This window comes from Opisthocomus hoazin, chromosome Z, assembly GCF_030867145.1.
Source record: "Opisthocomus hoazin isolate bOpiHoa1 chromosome Z, bOpiHoa1.hap1, whole genome shotgun sequence".
Lineage (NCBI taxonomy): Eukaryota > Metazoa > Chordata > Aves > Opisthocomiformes > Opisthocomidae > Opisthocomus > Opisthocomus hoazin.
The window spans coordinates 75,688,944-75,706,239 of NC_134454.1; the positions used below are offsets into that span (position 1 = coordinate 75,688,944).

General features: G+C 41.5%; 1 protein-coding gene across 3 annotated transcripts in view; it reads left to right on the forward strand.

Annotated features, from left to right (window-relative positions):
• LIFR (LIF receptor subunit alpha) overlaps positions 1 to 14,102 on the forward strand; it is a 53,838-nt gene extending 39,736 nt beyond the window's left edge. For 2 of the 3 annotated variants that reach the window (XM_075411816.1, XM_075411817.1), the window contains exons 14-20: positions 378 to 557; positions 4,337 to 4,438; positions 6,034 to 6,201; positions 6,833 to 6,994; positions 8,014 to 8,107; positions 8,660 to 8,738; positions 9,444 to 14,102. In XM_075411816.1, the coding sequence (XP_075267931.1) occupies positions 378 to 557; positions 4,337 to 4,438; positions 6,034 to 6,201; positions 6,833 to 6,994; positions 8,014 to 8,107; positions 8,660 to 8,738; positions 9,444 to 10,082 (1,424 nt within the window). In that variant the 3' untranslated portion in view covers positions 10,083 to 14,102. The remainder of the gene's footprint in view (positions 1 to 377; positions 558 to 4,336; positions 4,439 to 6,033; positions 6,202 to 6,832; positions 6,995 to 8,013; positions 8,108 to 8,659; positions 8,739 to 9,443) is intronic. The other variant, XM_075411818.1, reaches the window with a different exon arrangement.
• The last annotated feature ends 3,194 nt before the right edge of the window (positions 14,103 to 17,296 follow it).

Sequence of the window (17,296 nt, forward strand, 5' to 3'; positions counted from 1 at the left end):
TGATGAAATGGCAGCAGGAATTTATAGCTGGAGGCTCCTGCCAAATTGGTGTCAAGACAGATTTGAACCTGACATCTGCTGTAAATCCTTACCTTGAAAGAGTGCTTTTTACGCCAGTCCTGAGCTGTAGCACTTCTTGTCATCATACTTAAGGCTGGCTGAGGGATTTGCTGCAGGCTACGTCTGATATCCAGCACTTCAGAAAGCATAGCTGGGTGCACTGCTTCGAATTTCGCAGTACCAGGAGTGCACCTCTCATTCTTAGAAATGACTGCAGTTTATAAAACCTTTGTGCTGTGGCTGCAAGGCTTTCTTCCAGCTTGGACTACAGATAAGTGTCTGCTCTCTGATGGATTTTTGTGTCGTCTTTGTTGCAGACAATGTCAAAACAGATCGGGCCATGGCAATGGGGAATGCAATTTATATTTCTTGGAATTCTTACCCCAACATGACCTGTGGCTACATAGTAAAATGGTGTCATTCATCTGGGTCTGAACCCTGTAGTGTGGACTGGCAGAAATTTCCTTCAAATACAACAGATGCAGTGATAAAGTCTGGTAAGTCAAAAATAATTTTTTGTGACTCTCTCTGGTTGAGAGCCTGAACAGCGAGTGGAATGAGAGCGGCATCAATGCTCTAGGTTGAATATTGTTGCATTGCTGTTGCTTATGTATATAAATGAACCCCTTCTTGGTACTGTGTTTATATTAATTTCTTACACAGCCTTGCCAAATCCAAGTATCAGCCTTGACTTAACTGTTATCATCCTGTGTTTATTCACTGTTTTGAAATTACCTCTTCTAGCTACACCCAACAGCTTCCTAACTCAGCCTAATGCATAAGGGTTAATCTAGGGTTTGGGGTTTCATTGGATTCTAAACATAAACAGTGCTGCTCAGGATGGGGGAAGACTAGTCTGTTGTTTTTACATGAGGCAGATTTTTTTAAGTGTGACCTCCATGTGTTGGCTGGCTGTCAGCAATTGAAATTTCCTGGAACAGGGCACATTCCAGGTCTCTGGATGCTGGTGGGCAGATCAGGGAAATGAAACTCAGCTGTGGTGGGACTAGTAGGAGCAGAACAGGAAAGAGAGGACCCAAGAAAGATGTAGGATTTTTCTCTGCCATCTAAAAGGGTGTATATTTGCTTTTTAGAAGTGTTTAGTATGTAAAGTCTCCATTAGAGAAAACAACTTGGAGCCATTTACATAGGAAAGCTGAGGAGAAGTGGGACCTGAGAGGGAGGGCAACATGTTTTTTGTGTCTGTAGTTACAACACTTTGTCCATGTTGATTTTGTTTCTGCTGGCTAGAGCTTTTTTTTTCTACGCAGACAATACTATGTCTGTCCAACAATTCACTGCTCTAGTCTGGAGCTCTTCCCCGGCATGCTTCTTGCACCACATTGTGGCAGTTACCAGGCTGCTAGGGCTGGGCTCACACTGGCAAATCCCAGAATGGCGGGGGCTGGAACAAACCTCTGGGGATCACCTAGTCCAACCCCCCTGTCAAAGCAAGGTCACTTAGAGCAGGCTGTACAGGAACTCGTCCAGGCAGGTTTTGAATATCTCCAGAGAAGAAGACTCCCACAACCCCTCTGGGCAACCTGTTCCAGTGCTCCATCACCGTCAAAGTAAGTAAGTTCTTCCTCATCTTCACATGGAACTTCCTATGCTTCAGTTTGTGCTCGTTGCCCCTTGTCCTGTCGCTGGGCACCACTGAAAAGAGTCTGGCCCCATCCTCTTGACATCCACCCTGAAGATATTTATAAGCATTTGTAAGATCCCCTCTCAGCCTTCTCTTTGTCAGGCTAAACAAGCCCAGCTCCCTCAGCCTTTCCTCGTAGGAGAGATGCTCCAGTCCCCTCATCATCTCTGTAGTCCTCCACTGGACTCTCACCAGTAGTTCCTCATCTTTCTTGAACCGGGGAGCCCAACACTGGACACAGTACTCCAGATGGGGCCTCACTAGGGCAGAGTAGAGGAGGAGGAGAACCTCCCTTGACCTGCAGGTCACGCTCTTCTTGATGTACCCCAGGATACCACTGGCTTTCTTGGCAACCAGGGCACACTGCTGGATCATGGTCAACTCGTCGTCCACCAGCACTCCAACCTCCCTCTCCACAGAGCTGCTTTCGAGCAGGTCCGCCCCAATCCTGTACTGATGCATGGGGTTGTTCCTCCCCAGGTGCAGGACCCTGCACTTGCCCTTGTTGAACCTCATCAGGTTCCTCTCTGCCCAACTTTCCAGCCTGTCCAGGTCTCACTGAATGGCAGCACAGCCTGCTAATGTATCCACCAGTCCTCCCAGTTTTGTGTCATCAGCAGCCTTGCTGAGGGTACATTCTGTCCCTTCTTCCAGGTCATTGATGAAGAAGTTGAACAAGACTGGGCCCAGTACTGACCCCTGGGGAACACCACTCGTTACAGGTCTCCAACCAGACTCAGCGCCGCTGATGACAACCCTCTGAGCTCTGCCATTCAGCCAGTTCTCTATCCACCTCACTGGCCACTCATCCAGCCCATGCTTCCTGAGCTTCCCTAGGAGGATGTTATGGGAGACAGTGTCAAAAGCTTCTCTGCGGTCAATGTAGACAGCATCCACTGCTCTCCCCTCATCTACCCAGCCACTCATGCCATCATAGAAAGCAATCAGATGGGTCAAGTATGACTTCCCCTTGGTGAATCCATGCTGACTACTCCTGATAACCTTCTTTTCCTCCACTTGCTTAATGATGACCGCCAAGATGAGTTGCTCCATCACCTGTCCAGAGATGGAGATGAGTCCTGTAGTTCCTTGGGTTCTTCTTCCTGCCATTTTTGAAGACTGGAGTGACAGTGGCATTCCTGCAGTCCTCAGGCACTTGTGTTCTCCAGGACCTTTAAAAGGTGATGGAGGGTGGCTCAGCAATGACATCTGCCAGCTCCCTCAGCACTCATGGGTGCATCCTGTTGATGCCCATGGTTCTGTGGGTTTCCAGTTTGTTTAAATCATCTCTAACCTGATCCTCCTTGACCAAGGGAAGGTCTTCCTTCCTTCAGGCTTTCTCTCTTATCCCCAGGGTCTGGAATGCCTGAGGGCCAGCCTTAGCAGTAAAGACTGAACCAAAGAAGGCATTCAGTATCTCCACCTTCTGTATATCCTCCATCACCAGGACACCCACCTCATTCAGCAGCGGCCCTGCTGATCACCCTAGTCTTCCATTTGTTGCTGATGTACTTGAAGAAGCCCATCTTGTTGTCTTTGACATCCCTTGCCAGATTTAATTCCAGGCGCACCTTAGTGTTCCTCATTGCTTCCCTCCATGCTCTGACACAGCATTTCTGTATTCCTCCCAAGTGGCCTGTCCCTCTTTCCACATTTCATAGACCTTTCTCTTCCATTTGAGTTTCAGTAGAAGCTCCTTGCTCATCCATGCTGATCTCCTGCCTCCTTTGCTTGATTTCTTAGTCATGGGGATGCACAGATCCTGAGCATGAAGGAAGTGATGCTTAAATAGCCATCAGCTCTCTTGGACCCCCCTACCTTCTAGAGCCCTGACCCATGGGATTTCTCCAAGTAGGTCTTTGAAGAGGCCAAAGCTAGCTCTCCTGCACTACCTGCTATTACAGTCTACCTCTGTACTTAGTCCTGCCAGGAGAATCACTCAGGCTGGACCTGAACTCTTGCAAAACCCACATGACTGCTGTAGTTTCACAGTGGCATCTTGTTTAGAAAAAGTCTTGAAAGCAGTGTATACCCCTGGCTTCAGAAAATCCCAGGAAGTGGTAAGTTATTTGCGTGTTGTAGTATCAAGCATCTGTGTCTCCACCAAAGACATGTGAAGCAGAAATTTGATGACTATCTGGATTTTATAGAGTCAGTTCAGGCCTGGATTTCACTGCTAAAGTGCTTCACTATCACTTTGAGAATTCTCTGAATTTCTTGTGTGCTGTTGCTGTAATAAGCCTGGGTGTTTCAAAATGCATTTGTATTTCTGAGGAGGAGGCAGGAGCTACATGGCTGCCGTGGGAGGAAAGGAAGGGGATTTTTTCTGGTAACTTCAGTTTGTGTTTCCCCATGGAAAGAGTAATTTATGCAATTTGAGAAGCTTGTTTTGAATCTTATTTGTTTAGAACCAGAATTTCTCCAGATGCTAGATGTGGCTGTTGCTTCTAAACCGCATCTGATGGCATAGCTTTTATAGGAATTACAAGTAGGGATAATATTTATACCTAACACTGTGGTCAAAGACTTTATAATTTTTTAATACTTACTTATATAAGTTTACAAAATGTGAAAGCCAAAAGCATCACCCTTCATAAGTGAAATATTCTTACAGCAATTTTTCTCTTGCAGCTCTGTTTAGACCTGGCGTGAGATACAACTTTTCACTATATGGCTGCAAATCCAATGGATATCAGTTATTGAAAAACATAACTGGATATATGAAAGAGCTGCGTAAGTGCACTTTGTCATTCAGGAACTTTACAAAGTGAATTTAGACTGTGCCTGTTTTTAGCTCAGTGTAGGTAGAAGAAGTTTGAGACCAGAATCCCCATACAGTTCTACTGACTTCTGCTTGTTCTCTGTATATAATTTTAATACATTTCTCCAGCGACTCCCAGTTCCAGCATGCAATAACCCTATGTTCTCCAGCTTCTGTGGTGGCGCAGGGTGTTGCAGAAGTTTGCTCTGAAGACAGTGGTCGTCAGTGTTGAAGGCACAGGCATAATCTGAACCACAAGGCTGCATTCGCTTCTGCAGGAGACAAGGCGACTTCTTTTGATTTGTCAAGTCAAAGTGAACTTCTAAGCGTGTTTTGTATAGCTCAGCAAATACAAAGTGTCCATAACATTTCTGATTAAAAGCATTTCTTAGACCAAAACTAGATCCTAGCTTACAAGGCACTTTGATTGCACATGTATTCCCTTGTGTACCAAACCCACTGGGTTAACTACGGTTTGATCTAGGGCTGAGCTTTGCTTGTCTGGAGATGCATTAGTGTCTGAATGCTTTCTGTTCCCAGGTGTCTGAATATGGCTTTACCCTTTAACATCACAACTGTATTGTATTATAACTACAACACCCATTTCACTTTGAAGTTTAATGTTTTCTGCTAAAATATTTTGCTCATAAAACTAAACTGCTGACATAATCTGAGCCCTTGGAAATGCTGTTGTTTGTTTCATTGCTAAGGTTGAAGGTGAGGTTAGGGCAGTTTTACCAGGAACTGAACTTTCAGCCGTTTGTATCTCTGTAAAAATCCTGAACGGTTTCCCAGAAGATTCTTCCATATGTGTTCTCATCAGGCTGGAAGCTTTCAGTGTAAAAGGATAAAGACTTTGAGGACTAAAAGTGCATTGAACATGCAGAAGAAACTTATTAGGAACTGAGAAATGTATTCACTTTGCACAAGAGCAGAGATTCATTCTAAAACTTCAGATTTGCCTTTGGACAAATAACCCATCAAGACAAAAATACATGCGTTCTTAACATGAGTTTAGCACTGGCAGATCAATGCCAAATGTTAGACTAAGTCCTGATGCTCATGACCTTACACAGTATCTGCTGTAACACTTTCAGTGGGGTACAGGTATTGGAATAAGGACTTCTGATGCCTGCTAAGAGTAGTTCTTTTAAGCTGAGATAGATTTTCATGACAGTAATGTGGAGTTTGTTTAATTTGAAGACAACCTATGAAGTTACAGAGTTCAAGCCTTTAAAAGCTAAGGAATTTGTATGCTCTGATTGTTTATGCAGTCTTTTGGGGCTTGTTGCAGGAAGTAAGCTGCCCAAGGAGAGATTTTTCTTTCCATTTCTGTTAGTAGATGATACTGTAGTAATTAATAACAAGGAGACTGACATAGTTGTATTTTTGTAGTGTCATCTGCTAAGTCTTTTCACTTGTTCTTCACAGTGAGGGAAAAATGTTCAGGAAAAATAGCAGGAAAATGCTAACCCTGAAATAAAACTGATTAAAAACTTTAATGGATGCAGCATTTAATTATAAGGTGATTTCTTACTAACTTTTTCCTTCACAATTCTCCCTACAGCTCCAAAACGTGCACCAAATTTTACTGTAGAAGAGACTTCTTCAGATTCTATATTGGTAAAATGGGAAGACATTCCTATTGAAGATTGTCAGGGCTTTTTAGAGGGATATCGACTTTCCTTTGCAAAAGGTGAAAAAGATGCTTTGAAGCCTAGGCTTTCGGAATCAGGTAAATGAAATCTATAGATCGCAGGCTTTTTTTAAATAATTTGATTTCACTTTAAAAAAAGATGCTTTAATCATAATTCAGTTGCATTACTCACTGGCATAATTGGCCCCTGCTATGTGACAAAGGCATCTGAAATAATCAGCTCCTTGTATGGTTAGCACAGTTGTTTTTTAATTTAAGGCAAAAGTCAGAGAAAACCCTGTCTCACTGAGACTGTAAAGCTATGCAGTGACTAAGTGGCAATGTGACACGCTGCCCTGTATACAGATACCCTGGGTAGATGAGACATGGGGGAGGTTACATGGCTGTATTTAATTGGGTACCTTCTTCCAGTACCCATCCTGTAGGACATTTCTATACAGAACTGAAGCCTGAACCACATTAACATAAGAGGACAAGTGGCAGTGTAAGAAACTGAAGCCACTCTGCAGCAGCAACACACTCCTGGGCTGTTTGGTGCTGTGTAAGCAAGCAGCATTTCTAGGATTCTTTATTTCAGTTTTCCTTTACACAGGCTGTTCTTCAGGTTTCATATGCTGAATTCAAGAAAGTCTTGCTAAAGCTGAGGCTATCTTTGTGAATCCTTGTTTTTTTCAAAGTTATGCTTTTCTTACTGCTCCCAAACAAACAGGCAATCCAGAACTTAAAGTTAAGAATATCACTGACTTAACAAAGAAGTCTTTGAAAATACTTGATCTTCAAGGCAAAACAAGTTACCAGCTGGACCTACAAGCCTACACTGCTGGTGGGTTGAGCCCACCAAACAGCCTCTATGTGGTGACAAAGGAGGACTGTAAGTTGAATATCCCTGTTCCTTAATAGTTTTCAGCACAGGGCCTGTACAATGTATATAAAGCTGAGCTTTTTTTTTTCCTGGTCCCCTCAGGTAGTTTGGGCCTACGGTCTTATTTTTAATTTATTTAGTTGGTTATTTTTAAATACAAAAATTGATACAGTTCAGACTGAGGAAAAGATCCTTTCCTACCCTGTAATGTGTGCAAGAAAAATAACTTCTAAACTACTACTACAGATCGTGGAGTCTGACCTTAGTCTACTCAAGCAGCTAGTTGTTTTTGTCTGCTGATACATGGTGGGAAGAAAGACATTGTGGAAATATTTAGCAGTTTCAGAATTATAAACAGATGCCTCTCTGCTTTGAATTCAGTTTTATCGATCCCCTGACAGAAACAAACTCAGAAGGACAGAAAGAAAGGGATTGGCTTTGGTGAATGAGAAGAAAAAGAAAAAGCAAGTATTTAGTATGAAAGACTAAACACTGGCATACAACAAGAATACGTGAAAAACGAAACTTGAGGCACTTTACATCAATGGGGGAAGGCAGTGGGAACGTATCAGAGCTAAACCCTAGAGATTAGAAGCATTGTAAACAATATAAAAGGCAGTGCAGTTTGTGGAATCAGTTGCTGGCCTATAAGAGCCGTTACCAGAGATTTGGCCAGCTCAAGTAACCTGAAAATGCAATTCCAGTGCTTACTGAGAACAGAGTTACAGTGTCAATCAGTCTTGTGTTGCACATGAAGCCTTTTGCAATTAAGCAGTCAGAGAGAAGGATCTGCTGATTCCTGCAGTTGTCATTGAATCAGCTCTGTTTATGGATGGACTTTTGCCCTTCCAGCAGAGCGGAAGGGTATGGTATTGGTCACTGTTTGCAGACCACTGTTAGATGGGTTTAATGAATCTCTCTAATCTGAGAATGTCTCTAATCTGTGGGAATGTTAGAAAAGGCATAAAACTTGCTGTTAACTTTGTGTATATATATATTCACTGTCTTTTCTTTTTTTCATCCCTCAGCTGTAGGATTAATCATTGCAATTCTCATCCCTGTGGCAGTGGTTGTGCTGCTTGGAGTAGTGGCCAGCATCTTCTGCTACCGAAAGAGGGAATGGTAAATGCCTGCGTTCAGTTCTGATCTTTTCCAGGTTGTGTTTGCCTCAGTGCTAGAGTTTTCCATGATTTTAGTTACTCTTTGTTTTCTCCCAGTACTGAAAGATGTCAGTGGGCTTTGTTTGAAGGTGGGTGGCAAAAACACATTATAGAAGGTGAGGGAGAAATTAAGTTGGAGAAAGGTCAGAGTGAGAAATGCAAAAAGATTTTGCAGGAGCCTGTCTCCCAGTGAGCACCATTTATAAATAGTTCCCAAATGGAAATAAGCTGGCAACATACTATAATTTCTGAGCCATCCACAGACACTCAGGTAGACATACCATCTTCAACTTTTCGTAAACGTGGCGTATCAGGTTCACTGGTTTAAAAAAAAAAAAATTTAAAATTGCTGTTTTCTCCATTAAATACTCAGTGAAAGTGTAACACGCTAAATCTTTGCGCCAGATGTCTTCAGCGTTGTGAATTAAAGGGAAATGTCCTGACTCATTTTGTCTATTTGCAATCTGTTTCAGGGCTTGGTAACTTTTAAAAGTTTGTTCTTTCTTCTTTAAAGGATTAAAGAAACATTTTATCCAGAGATCCCAAATCCTGAGAACAGTAAGGCACTGCAGTTTCAGAAGAACATATGTGAGGTAACCCTCATTTTAAATCTAGTATTTTAAACTTCTGAAAGGTATTGTGACCAAATAATTCTTTTGCAAACTTGAAGTCTTCTGCTCCTGTTGTAGAAAAAACTCTTGTCGCAGTGGGGAACAGGACAAGTTACTGAGTAACTTTTGTCAGGTGCTATCTAGAGCTTTCTTGTTGTTAATGTAGTTACTTGCAATGTTTGAACTAGGAAAGGATTGCCGCATTTCTTTCCTTCTGCACTAATGAGAAGCATCCGTACATGGTGAGAATGTGGGAGTAACGTACCCATCTTTGTCATTGTGTTAGGAGAAGTAGAAAGTGTGGAGAAGTGTACATGCCATATCCCCAACCTCCTGGCAGACAAGAGTAGCTGGAACTGGGCTTAACATTTAAGCAACCTTCTGAAATGAGTTGTACAAAGCCGAGATTTGGGGAAAGAGTTCTCAAACACTTACTGCAAGATCTGGAGCCTGTTGAAACTGGTTAAAATACTTTTAATGTTAACAGGAATATGTGACGAGCCAGAAAATGAGAACTAAACCACTTTTTTTTTTTTTTTTTTTTTTTTTTTTTATATTGTACTAATGGCAATGGGATGAGTGAAAGCCACAAGCCAACACACTGGTTTAATTTGGGCAAGTTGTTGCTTTCAGGATTTCCAGGTCTTTTGGCTCAGTCTCTCCCCCTTCTCCTTTTTCTTTCTACAGGGGAATAAGACACTTAAAACACTGGAAATGAACCCATGCACCCCTAATAGTGTTGAAGTGGTGGAAACACAGTCTGCACTTCCCAAGATTGAAGACACAGAGATGATGTCCCCAGCAGCAGACACCACTGTGCATGAAGATGGCTCTGACTCAGAAACGGAGAACCATGTGGTTGTGTCCTACTGCCCCCCTATCATTGAAGAAGAGATCTCAAATACCCCTATGGATGAACCTGTGGGGTCATCTCAGGTGGTTTACATTGACATCCAGTCAATGTATCAGCCTCAGATTAAACCGGAGGAGGAGCCAGAAATAGACTTAGTGACTACAGCAGGCTATAAGCCACAAATGCAGCTGCCTATCAGTGCTCTGAAAATAGAGAGTCGCTTACCTGCACAGGAAGAATTGGATAAAACTGCCGGTTACAGACCTCAAGCAAATACAAATGCCTGGAACGTGGACACTCCAGACTCTCCTGGATCAGTTGAAAGCAACAATGAAAATGCATCTTTTGGGAGCCCATGCTCCATTAGCTCCCGACAGTTTCTGCTTCCCCCAAAAGATGATGAAGACTCTCCCAAACCCAGTAACATAGGATGGTCCTTTACACACTTTTTCCAGAACAAACCAAATGACTAACAGTAAGTCCTTGTTGCACCTGAACCTGCCTTCTAAATAAGCTTTTATGCCTGGTGTTGTGAAGAAAGGAAGAAGAAAAGTGCAAAAGGCATGAATTATTCTTGGAGACAGTCAGCAGAGGTTCTAGTGAGCTGAGTGTTACCATGTTTAAGTTAGTGAAAGTGCTAATGTTCCATTTTCGTAGAGGCTGAGAGGCCAAAGTTATAGCAATTTAGTTATTACTCTAGTAAAATATATTGGACATAAGGGGCATTGAATTTAGAGCTCCTGATAATCATAGTCAAAGAACTCTGCCTGCCTTCACATAGTGCTCCAAGACTAATATGGTCTCATGCAACTTATAACTTGGAAGGATTGCTTTGCTTTATTGTAGTTGTTCTCAACTGTGTATACTCAAATGATGCAGCCCCAACAAGTTTCCTTACTGAAGGTTTCATTTGTCACGAACCTCAGCCTAGCACATGGAAACAATGTGATTGGAAACTCTTGAGATCTTTTACCTAGTTATAAACTAAGGACAAATGAGAGTGCTATTTTTTTTCTTCTCCCATACAGAAGGGTGTTGTCACTGTTTAACAATTATGAAGCAATGGCCATTCAAATCTGTTGCTTTTTTAACTAGACACTAGTTTCTGTACCTACTGTACAATGTTTATTCAGTGTTTGACTCAGGGGTACAAACATGGGGAAAAAAAGTGTAACACTGATTTAAACCTCAACAAGAACTGCATAAAGTTTAAAACTTTTTTTTTAACTTAGAACGCTCTGTATTTTTTCTATCCTTTGGTTAAGGAGTTAATCTTTCCTAATGTGTTGCACTAATGCGTTTTGTATTTCATAGCTTCAGCTCCAGGTCTCCCGCTTCAAAGTGGTACAGTACTCCATTCACCCACAGTGTTCAGCAGTATTTGCACTATGCACTAATGTAAGCCATGGGCAGATCCCTTTCTACTAACATCAGCTGTCCAAGCAGTTTGGCACGCAAAATTAGAGGTAGTAGTACTAGCTTCTTGAGCACAAATTGCTCTTTGGATGGTCTTTATTGTATTAGCTTTGTCACCTGCTGCCTGGCCGTTCTCCAGTGTCTACCCAACAGGACCTTCTCTACAAATTCTGCCTGGGAGTACAGGGTGGGATTTCTCTAGTGGTTCGGAGAAGCCCAAGGAGGTTTTAGTGCCGCTAATTCTACCTCTGCTTTACCAGACATGTGATGCAAAGAAAGCTTAAATGATGTACGTTTGTGTGCTTAAAGGAGTGGTCAGAACAATCATCTTTGAAAATGTTTGTTTTCACATATGCATATCTAGGCAGCTGTAACATTTCACTGTGCAAACTTCAGACTGTGGCACACAAGAATTTCAGTAGCTTACAGGAGAAAGTGCTTTCTAGCTAACCCGTTCCTTACTGTAAAACACAGTAGTGAAAGGTCAGATGTTAAAGAGCTTGATCGGAAAGGGTCTCCCTAAAGTCCTAACCGAATCTTTTTTTAGAATTCGATTTCCTTAGCTGCTTTGTGTTTTTTTTGAATAAGTAAGATGGGGAAGTGGTTTTTGAAACCAGGTCCCAAAACAGGTAAGAAGGCTGAATTGGCTAAGCTGCTACTTGTAAAGGTGTGAGAGCAGACCAGGAAGATGGCTGGCTTGGCGAACATTTGGTCTCCAAACCACATGATCTGGCCATCAAAGTAAAACCAAGCCTTAGGTTAAACCTGCTCAGAGGAACGGATGGTGCACTTTCAGATGTCGGTATGCATCTGCCATCCCCACAGAATGAAAATACAGAGGGATTTCAAAACTGACAAAAAGGCAAAACACTAAATAGCATCCAAATCATCATCAGTAACCACTACCTCTGTGTGACTCTCGAAAAGTGAACTGTGCAGACAGTTAAAATAGATCCATCTCCAGACCTGACAGAGTGCAAGGTGTGTCTGAAAGAACAGAAAGTGCAGACAGGATTCTGCTTTTGCGGTTGAATCTTGGAATTAGCAGAGCTCCAAGTGAGAAGACAGGCAGGCAGTGGAAAGAGCTGGTGTCACAGAATGGTAGGGGTTGGAAGGGACCTCTGTGGGTCACCTAGTCCACCTGTCACCAGGCATCACTGCAAGACAGTTTCATGCCTAATCTATTACTGTCTGTTACTCAGAACACGAAACTAATACGTGAAAGGAAGCAGTTCTGCCCTTTGTGCTTTATAGCTGGGAAGTGGCTAAATCTTAATTCTAACAAGCCTTTCTGGCAATATTTCTTTAGAGCATATTTCTTTTCACTAGTGCAGATTTGGTTTAATGTGTTTATCTCCTAAGATGAATTTTAGATTTTACTGCCATATGCTTTTAATTGAAAGCAGAAAATGTTACAGACAGAGTGTATGGGTAGTGGTTTGGGTTTTTTATGGAACAGTTTCTCAATGCAGAGGAGCAATCAGCATTGTATGGTGATCCAAACAAAAAAAAAAACCCTCTGCAGCAAAACAGCTGATCATGAAGAATAACCATTCTTTCATATGGCTGTGTACTGCAAGAAACAAAACAAACTGAAGGTTGAGAGTGCTAGGAATTTTTAATTTGGCAGACTGGAAGCCATGGCATCTTCAGACAACACAGAGAGCTCAGCTGGCAGGGAGCAGCCTAACATCCTTCTCAGTGCTCCCATGGTGAGTCACTTAAACACAAGCATCACATACTCAGGTTTTCCTTTGTGCTGCTCTTCCTATTCAGTAAAGGCAACAGCATTTTAAATTGCTTCATTTCTTAGTGGTTAAGTAGGGGAAAGTTCCACAAATACAGGGTCTGCCTCAATGTTATCAAAGCACTCCCATCTAATTATCCATCACTTTTTTTTTTCTTTTAAACTTTGACTATATATTTTATTTGACTGGTGTTCCGACTTCCAGGATGTAGGGCAGAAGACTCCTGTTGATAGCAATGGCTTACCAGACACATCATCTGGTATCAGTAGCAGAACAGTGGGGCGAATAGGAGAGAGACACAGGCTTGTCCAGTATATGTAGCATCATTTACTTTTGCTTAATGGCTATGCACCTGTAAGCAGTTTTCATTCTAGCACTCGAAAGCTCAGCTGCTTCACCTCTGTGATTTCCTTTGAGCCTGTTCAGTGCTGCCAGTGAGGACTCCTTTCAAATGCCTGTCTTAAATCATCATCAGCGGATCCAAATACCAGATACGTAGTGAGAGGTTGTGTGCTAGTTTAGTGATCATATGAAGACACCCCTAGGTTCATGGAGCAGTAAGAATGAGTGGCAAGGACTGTCAGGGAATAGACTTGCTTTCTGAGCCCAAGTGCCATGTTAAACCAGCAAAGCATCTTTAGGAATGTCTTCATACCAAATTCACTTTCAAAGCACATGCTGTTTAGCCTCTGAATGAATTGGTAACAATTGTAAGACCAGAACTTCAGGCTTCAGAGGGGATCAGACTTCTTGTACTAGTGCCTTCGGGCTTCCTGGCGAGCCTCTTCAGTAAAATTGTTTCTGAAAAATGTCTTAGGAAGCTTAAAGTACTGCATTTCCTATCCATCGTTTTCTGAAAGATCTTATTCCTTTATTGTACATCTCTTTTGTTTTAGTGCTTTTGGCTTTTGGCTGTTTTTCTAGAAGAAAAGAAATTTCAACTTTAAAAAAAAAAAGAAAAAAACCAAAAAAAAACCCAAAAGAAACAACTTTCAGAGGGGATATGACCAGAAAGGATTGTGTCCAAAACGCTGTTACTCCTAACTCAGTGCTTCAATCCTCCAGCTGGATCAGTGTTCAGAGATGTAGGGTGTTAATGCCTGAAGCAAATCATCGGTGCTGCTGCTTTTTATTTTTGAGCCATGCCTGTCATATGTGACAATTTGGGGTTTGTATGGGGTTTTGTACTGTTCACTGTATGTGTGGAACATCAGTCATGTTTGATGTAACATCATGCACTCTCCTATTTGAAACATGTGTTGTTTTTGTTGTTCTGACATGCAAGGGGATCTGGGATCTTGATTTCATGTATTAAATTTTGGGATGATAGATCTGCATGTGATATACCTCACAGAACTACTAGTTAATATATCAACAAAATAGTAAGCTAATGTTACAGGCAGGCGGTGAATTACCTCCCCTGCTATGCAGCGGCTGCATAGGCAGATTTAGGACCCAATGACTGACACTTGCTGTGGTAGCTGGTTTTATTACCTGTAGTTGCTGCTTTCATGGGTAAACCATTTCCAAAGGGAACCAGTAGCTGTGTTGTCCGTCACAGCATGATTGGCAAATGTGCCATGTTTCTTCACGTTCGGTTTCTGTGGGGGAGCAGAGCTTTCCTCTGCTGGGAATGCAGCAGCAGCAGGCTCCTGCTGACCTCACGTTTCAGGCTGCTCTGAAGAGGCACGCTCAAGCCGCCTTTGGGGGTATTTTTTGAGACTTTCAGCTGGGTAAAGCTTAGGGCTGTGGTGTTTCCTCTGATCCTTGTCCTTTTGGACACTCAGCTGAACATGAATAGTAGCAAAAATGAAGGCAACTGGATGCATTGGAAGGAGAAGGTATTTAGACATCACTCCAAAAAGGCAATGAGAAGTCGTGTGCTCTATTTTTAGACAAATATTGCTTTGTAAATAGAATATTTGTATACCTACAAGTAGATAGAGATATAATAAAAGAATTTGAAATATACAGGAAAAATGTAACATTTAAAGAATCAGATTGCTAACAAAGCTTCGTGTACCATAAATCTATTAAGAGCTTCCCATGTAAACAGCATCTTCTGTTCCGCCGCAGACTTTGATGAAGACTTCAGTGCAAATGGCATTAATATTTTTAACACTAAGAAAGTCCTAACCCCTTATGCACATATGTGCTTATATCACTGTGTACCTAGGTGCTTATTTCAGAGGAATTTGTCTTGCAATTCCAGAAGTGATTTTTTTGGAGCCCTGTATTTGAATATATGCCTTCTGAGATGCGATTTCATGCAGAGGAAACAGCTGCCATCTGCGCTTCTCCTGACACTCTACACAGAGCTTGCGCTGCTGTGCATTAAGCGGTGCCCTGCGTGGCTGATGCTCAGAGATGCTGTTGGCAGTTTGCAGGATTTGTTGTTGGCTTTTTCTTTCCTTTTTCCTTAGCAAGCCTGGAAACACAGTCCCAGACCCCAAATGCCAGACACGGGTTCGGAAATGTCAGAGTGTTTAAAAACTGATTTCCTCATGCTTAGGCCTGTCTTAAATTTTCAAATGTCTCCTTAGAATCTGGGAAACATTTTCTTCCATAACAATTTTCTTTCTTCTCCTCCCCCATTTTATATAACTAAGGATTTTCCCCAGTGTTTCTAAGATCACCAGTGTTTGTTTCCTTTTTGCATGTTATGCAAACAAACCTCGGATGATATTGGCAGGGATTTCTGTAACTTTACAAGTTGTCCCAGGGTGCATGACAATACTTTTTCCTCACAAAAACATCTATTAATTCCTTCTGCTTTTAGAGCAAAAAAGTCTCCAGAGAACTTTTATATTTTGGAGGGCACGGGCTCAGCATTCCATGCAGGTGAGTTGGTCTAATGGCAGGGTGCTGCATGAGAGGATGGGGTTAATCCCTGTCCAGTCTTGCCTTCTCCTTGTGCCAGCACTGCCCAGGTGACTTTGTGGTACAGCAGAGTAGATTATATCCTTATTTTTTTAATGGATACCCAACAGAACCTCTAGGCAGGTTTTTGGATGGTCCCAAATCTGCACTTCGACTGTTGTTATGTGAAAGCAAGCTCCAGTGGAAGCGTATGCACAGATTCCATGAGAAGGTTCAATACCTTCACAACTCATTTGGTCACATGTTGTGCCAAATGTAGTAGGTAAAACTCACGCAGGGACAAAGCAAAAAATGAAATTTTCTCATTTTTATTACTTGGGCTAAGAAAAATTAAAAAAAGAAATAATTGAAGCTCACACTTTTTAGTAGTAACACAATAAAAAAAGAATCCTTGAATACCAATTCATTAATGTTTCCTTAATATGATTTAAGAGCAGCTTAGGATGAACAACTTTTTATGCTTCATAGCATGTCGGAAAAGTTTGTAAAGCAGGAGATGACAGCAAAAAAAAAAGATAACTGCATCGACTTGTGTCTGAAATCCAGCTCAAAGGTAACAGTAATTTGAACTTCGACGCTGTTGTGGCATATAAAACAGCAGAACTGGTGGAGTCATACAGGTCACCTGAAAAAAGAATGCGTTGTACTATAATGCTGTAACTTTTCAAATATGTACTGTGAACAGGTTCAATGTTTTCTTAGCTTTTTTTATACCATATTTTTTACAGCATAAATAATTTGTTTAGAGATGTTTTTATGTTCTGTTTTTACAAAAATGTTAATGGACTTTTGTTTAATACTAGTGAAAATATTGTTTGCCAATTTGAAATAGTCATCTATAGAAATTAATTCTGAGAGTAAATCAATAAATCACGCTGTCAAAATAGTGTTCCTAACACACTAAATCTAATCAGTTATTTAATGTTTTTCTGTGGCTCAATGATACTGAAGTTTTCCAGCTTCCAAATCCGCTACTGAAAAAGTACTTCTTTCACAATTTAAGCAAAATCATCACAAGGCACTTTAATGAAGTCATAGCATACCAAGTAAAATACCGATTCAACAAAGTGTATCAACATGAAAATTTATTAGCTAAGCAGTTAAACAAATGCATGCTTGAAAAAGAAAGCGTGGGATCATGTTGGAGAAATAATATTCCAGTGTGGCAGATGACATTCAAGACTAACCTAACACTAAGATACCAACTGTGCATATGTTTTAAACCTAGATTGCTTGGCTGTTGTAATTCCTGTTGTATTGCTTGGGTTGTCTAATAATACGCATGTATTTAACAATTCTACCATAGTATTGCCATGGAATTTAATAAATATATTTTCTTACACTCTTATATGTTTTCATATTCCTTGCTTGCTTATTTTTAAGTAAGAGTTAATTTCTGCTCATGCTCTAGTACAAACAGAGTTATTTTAATTTTGTGCCAGAGTAAATAACCAGAGGATATGGCAAGCACAGCCTTGGCTTCTTGATCGGCAGAGCGGGTAGTAACGCAGACATTCTCTGAGCAGCTTCTCCTAAGCACAGCATGCTGTACTGCTTATGTATGTGGTTCACTGAAGTCCTGCTGTTCCTGCCATTCGGTGTGATGATAGGAAGAAGGCCAGTTGACTTACCCGTGTCCTTCT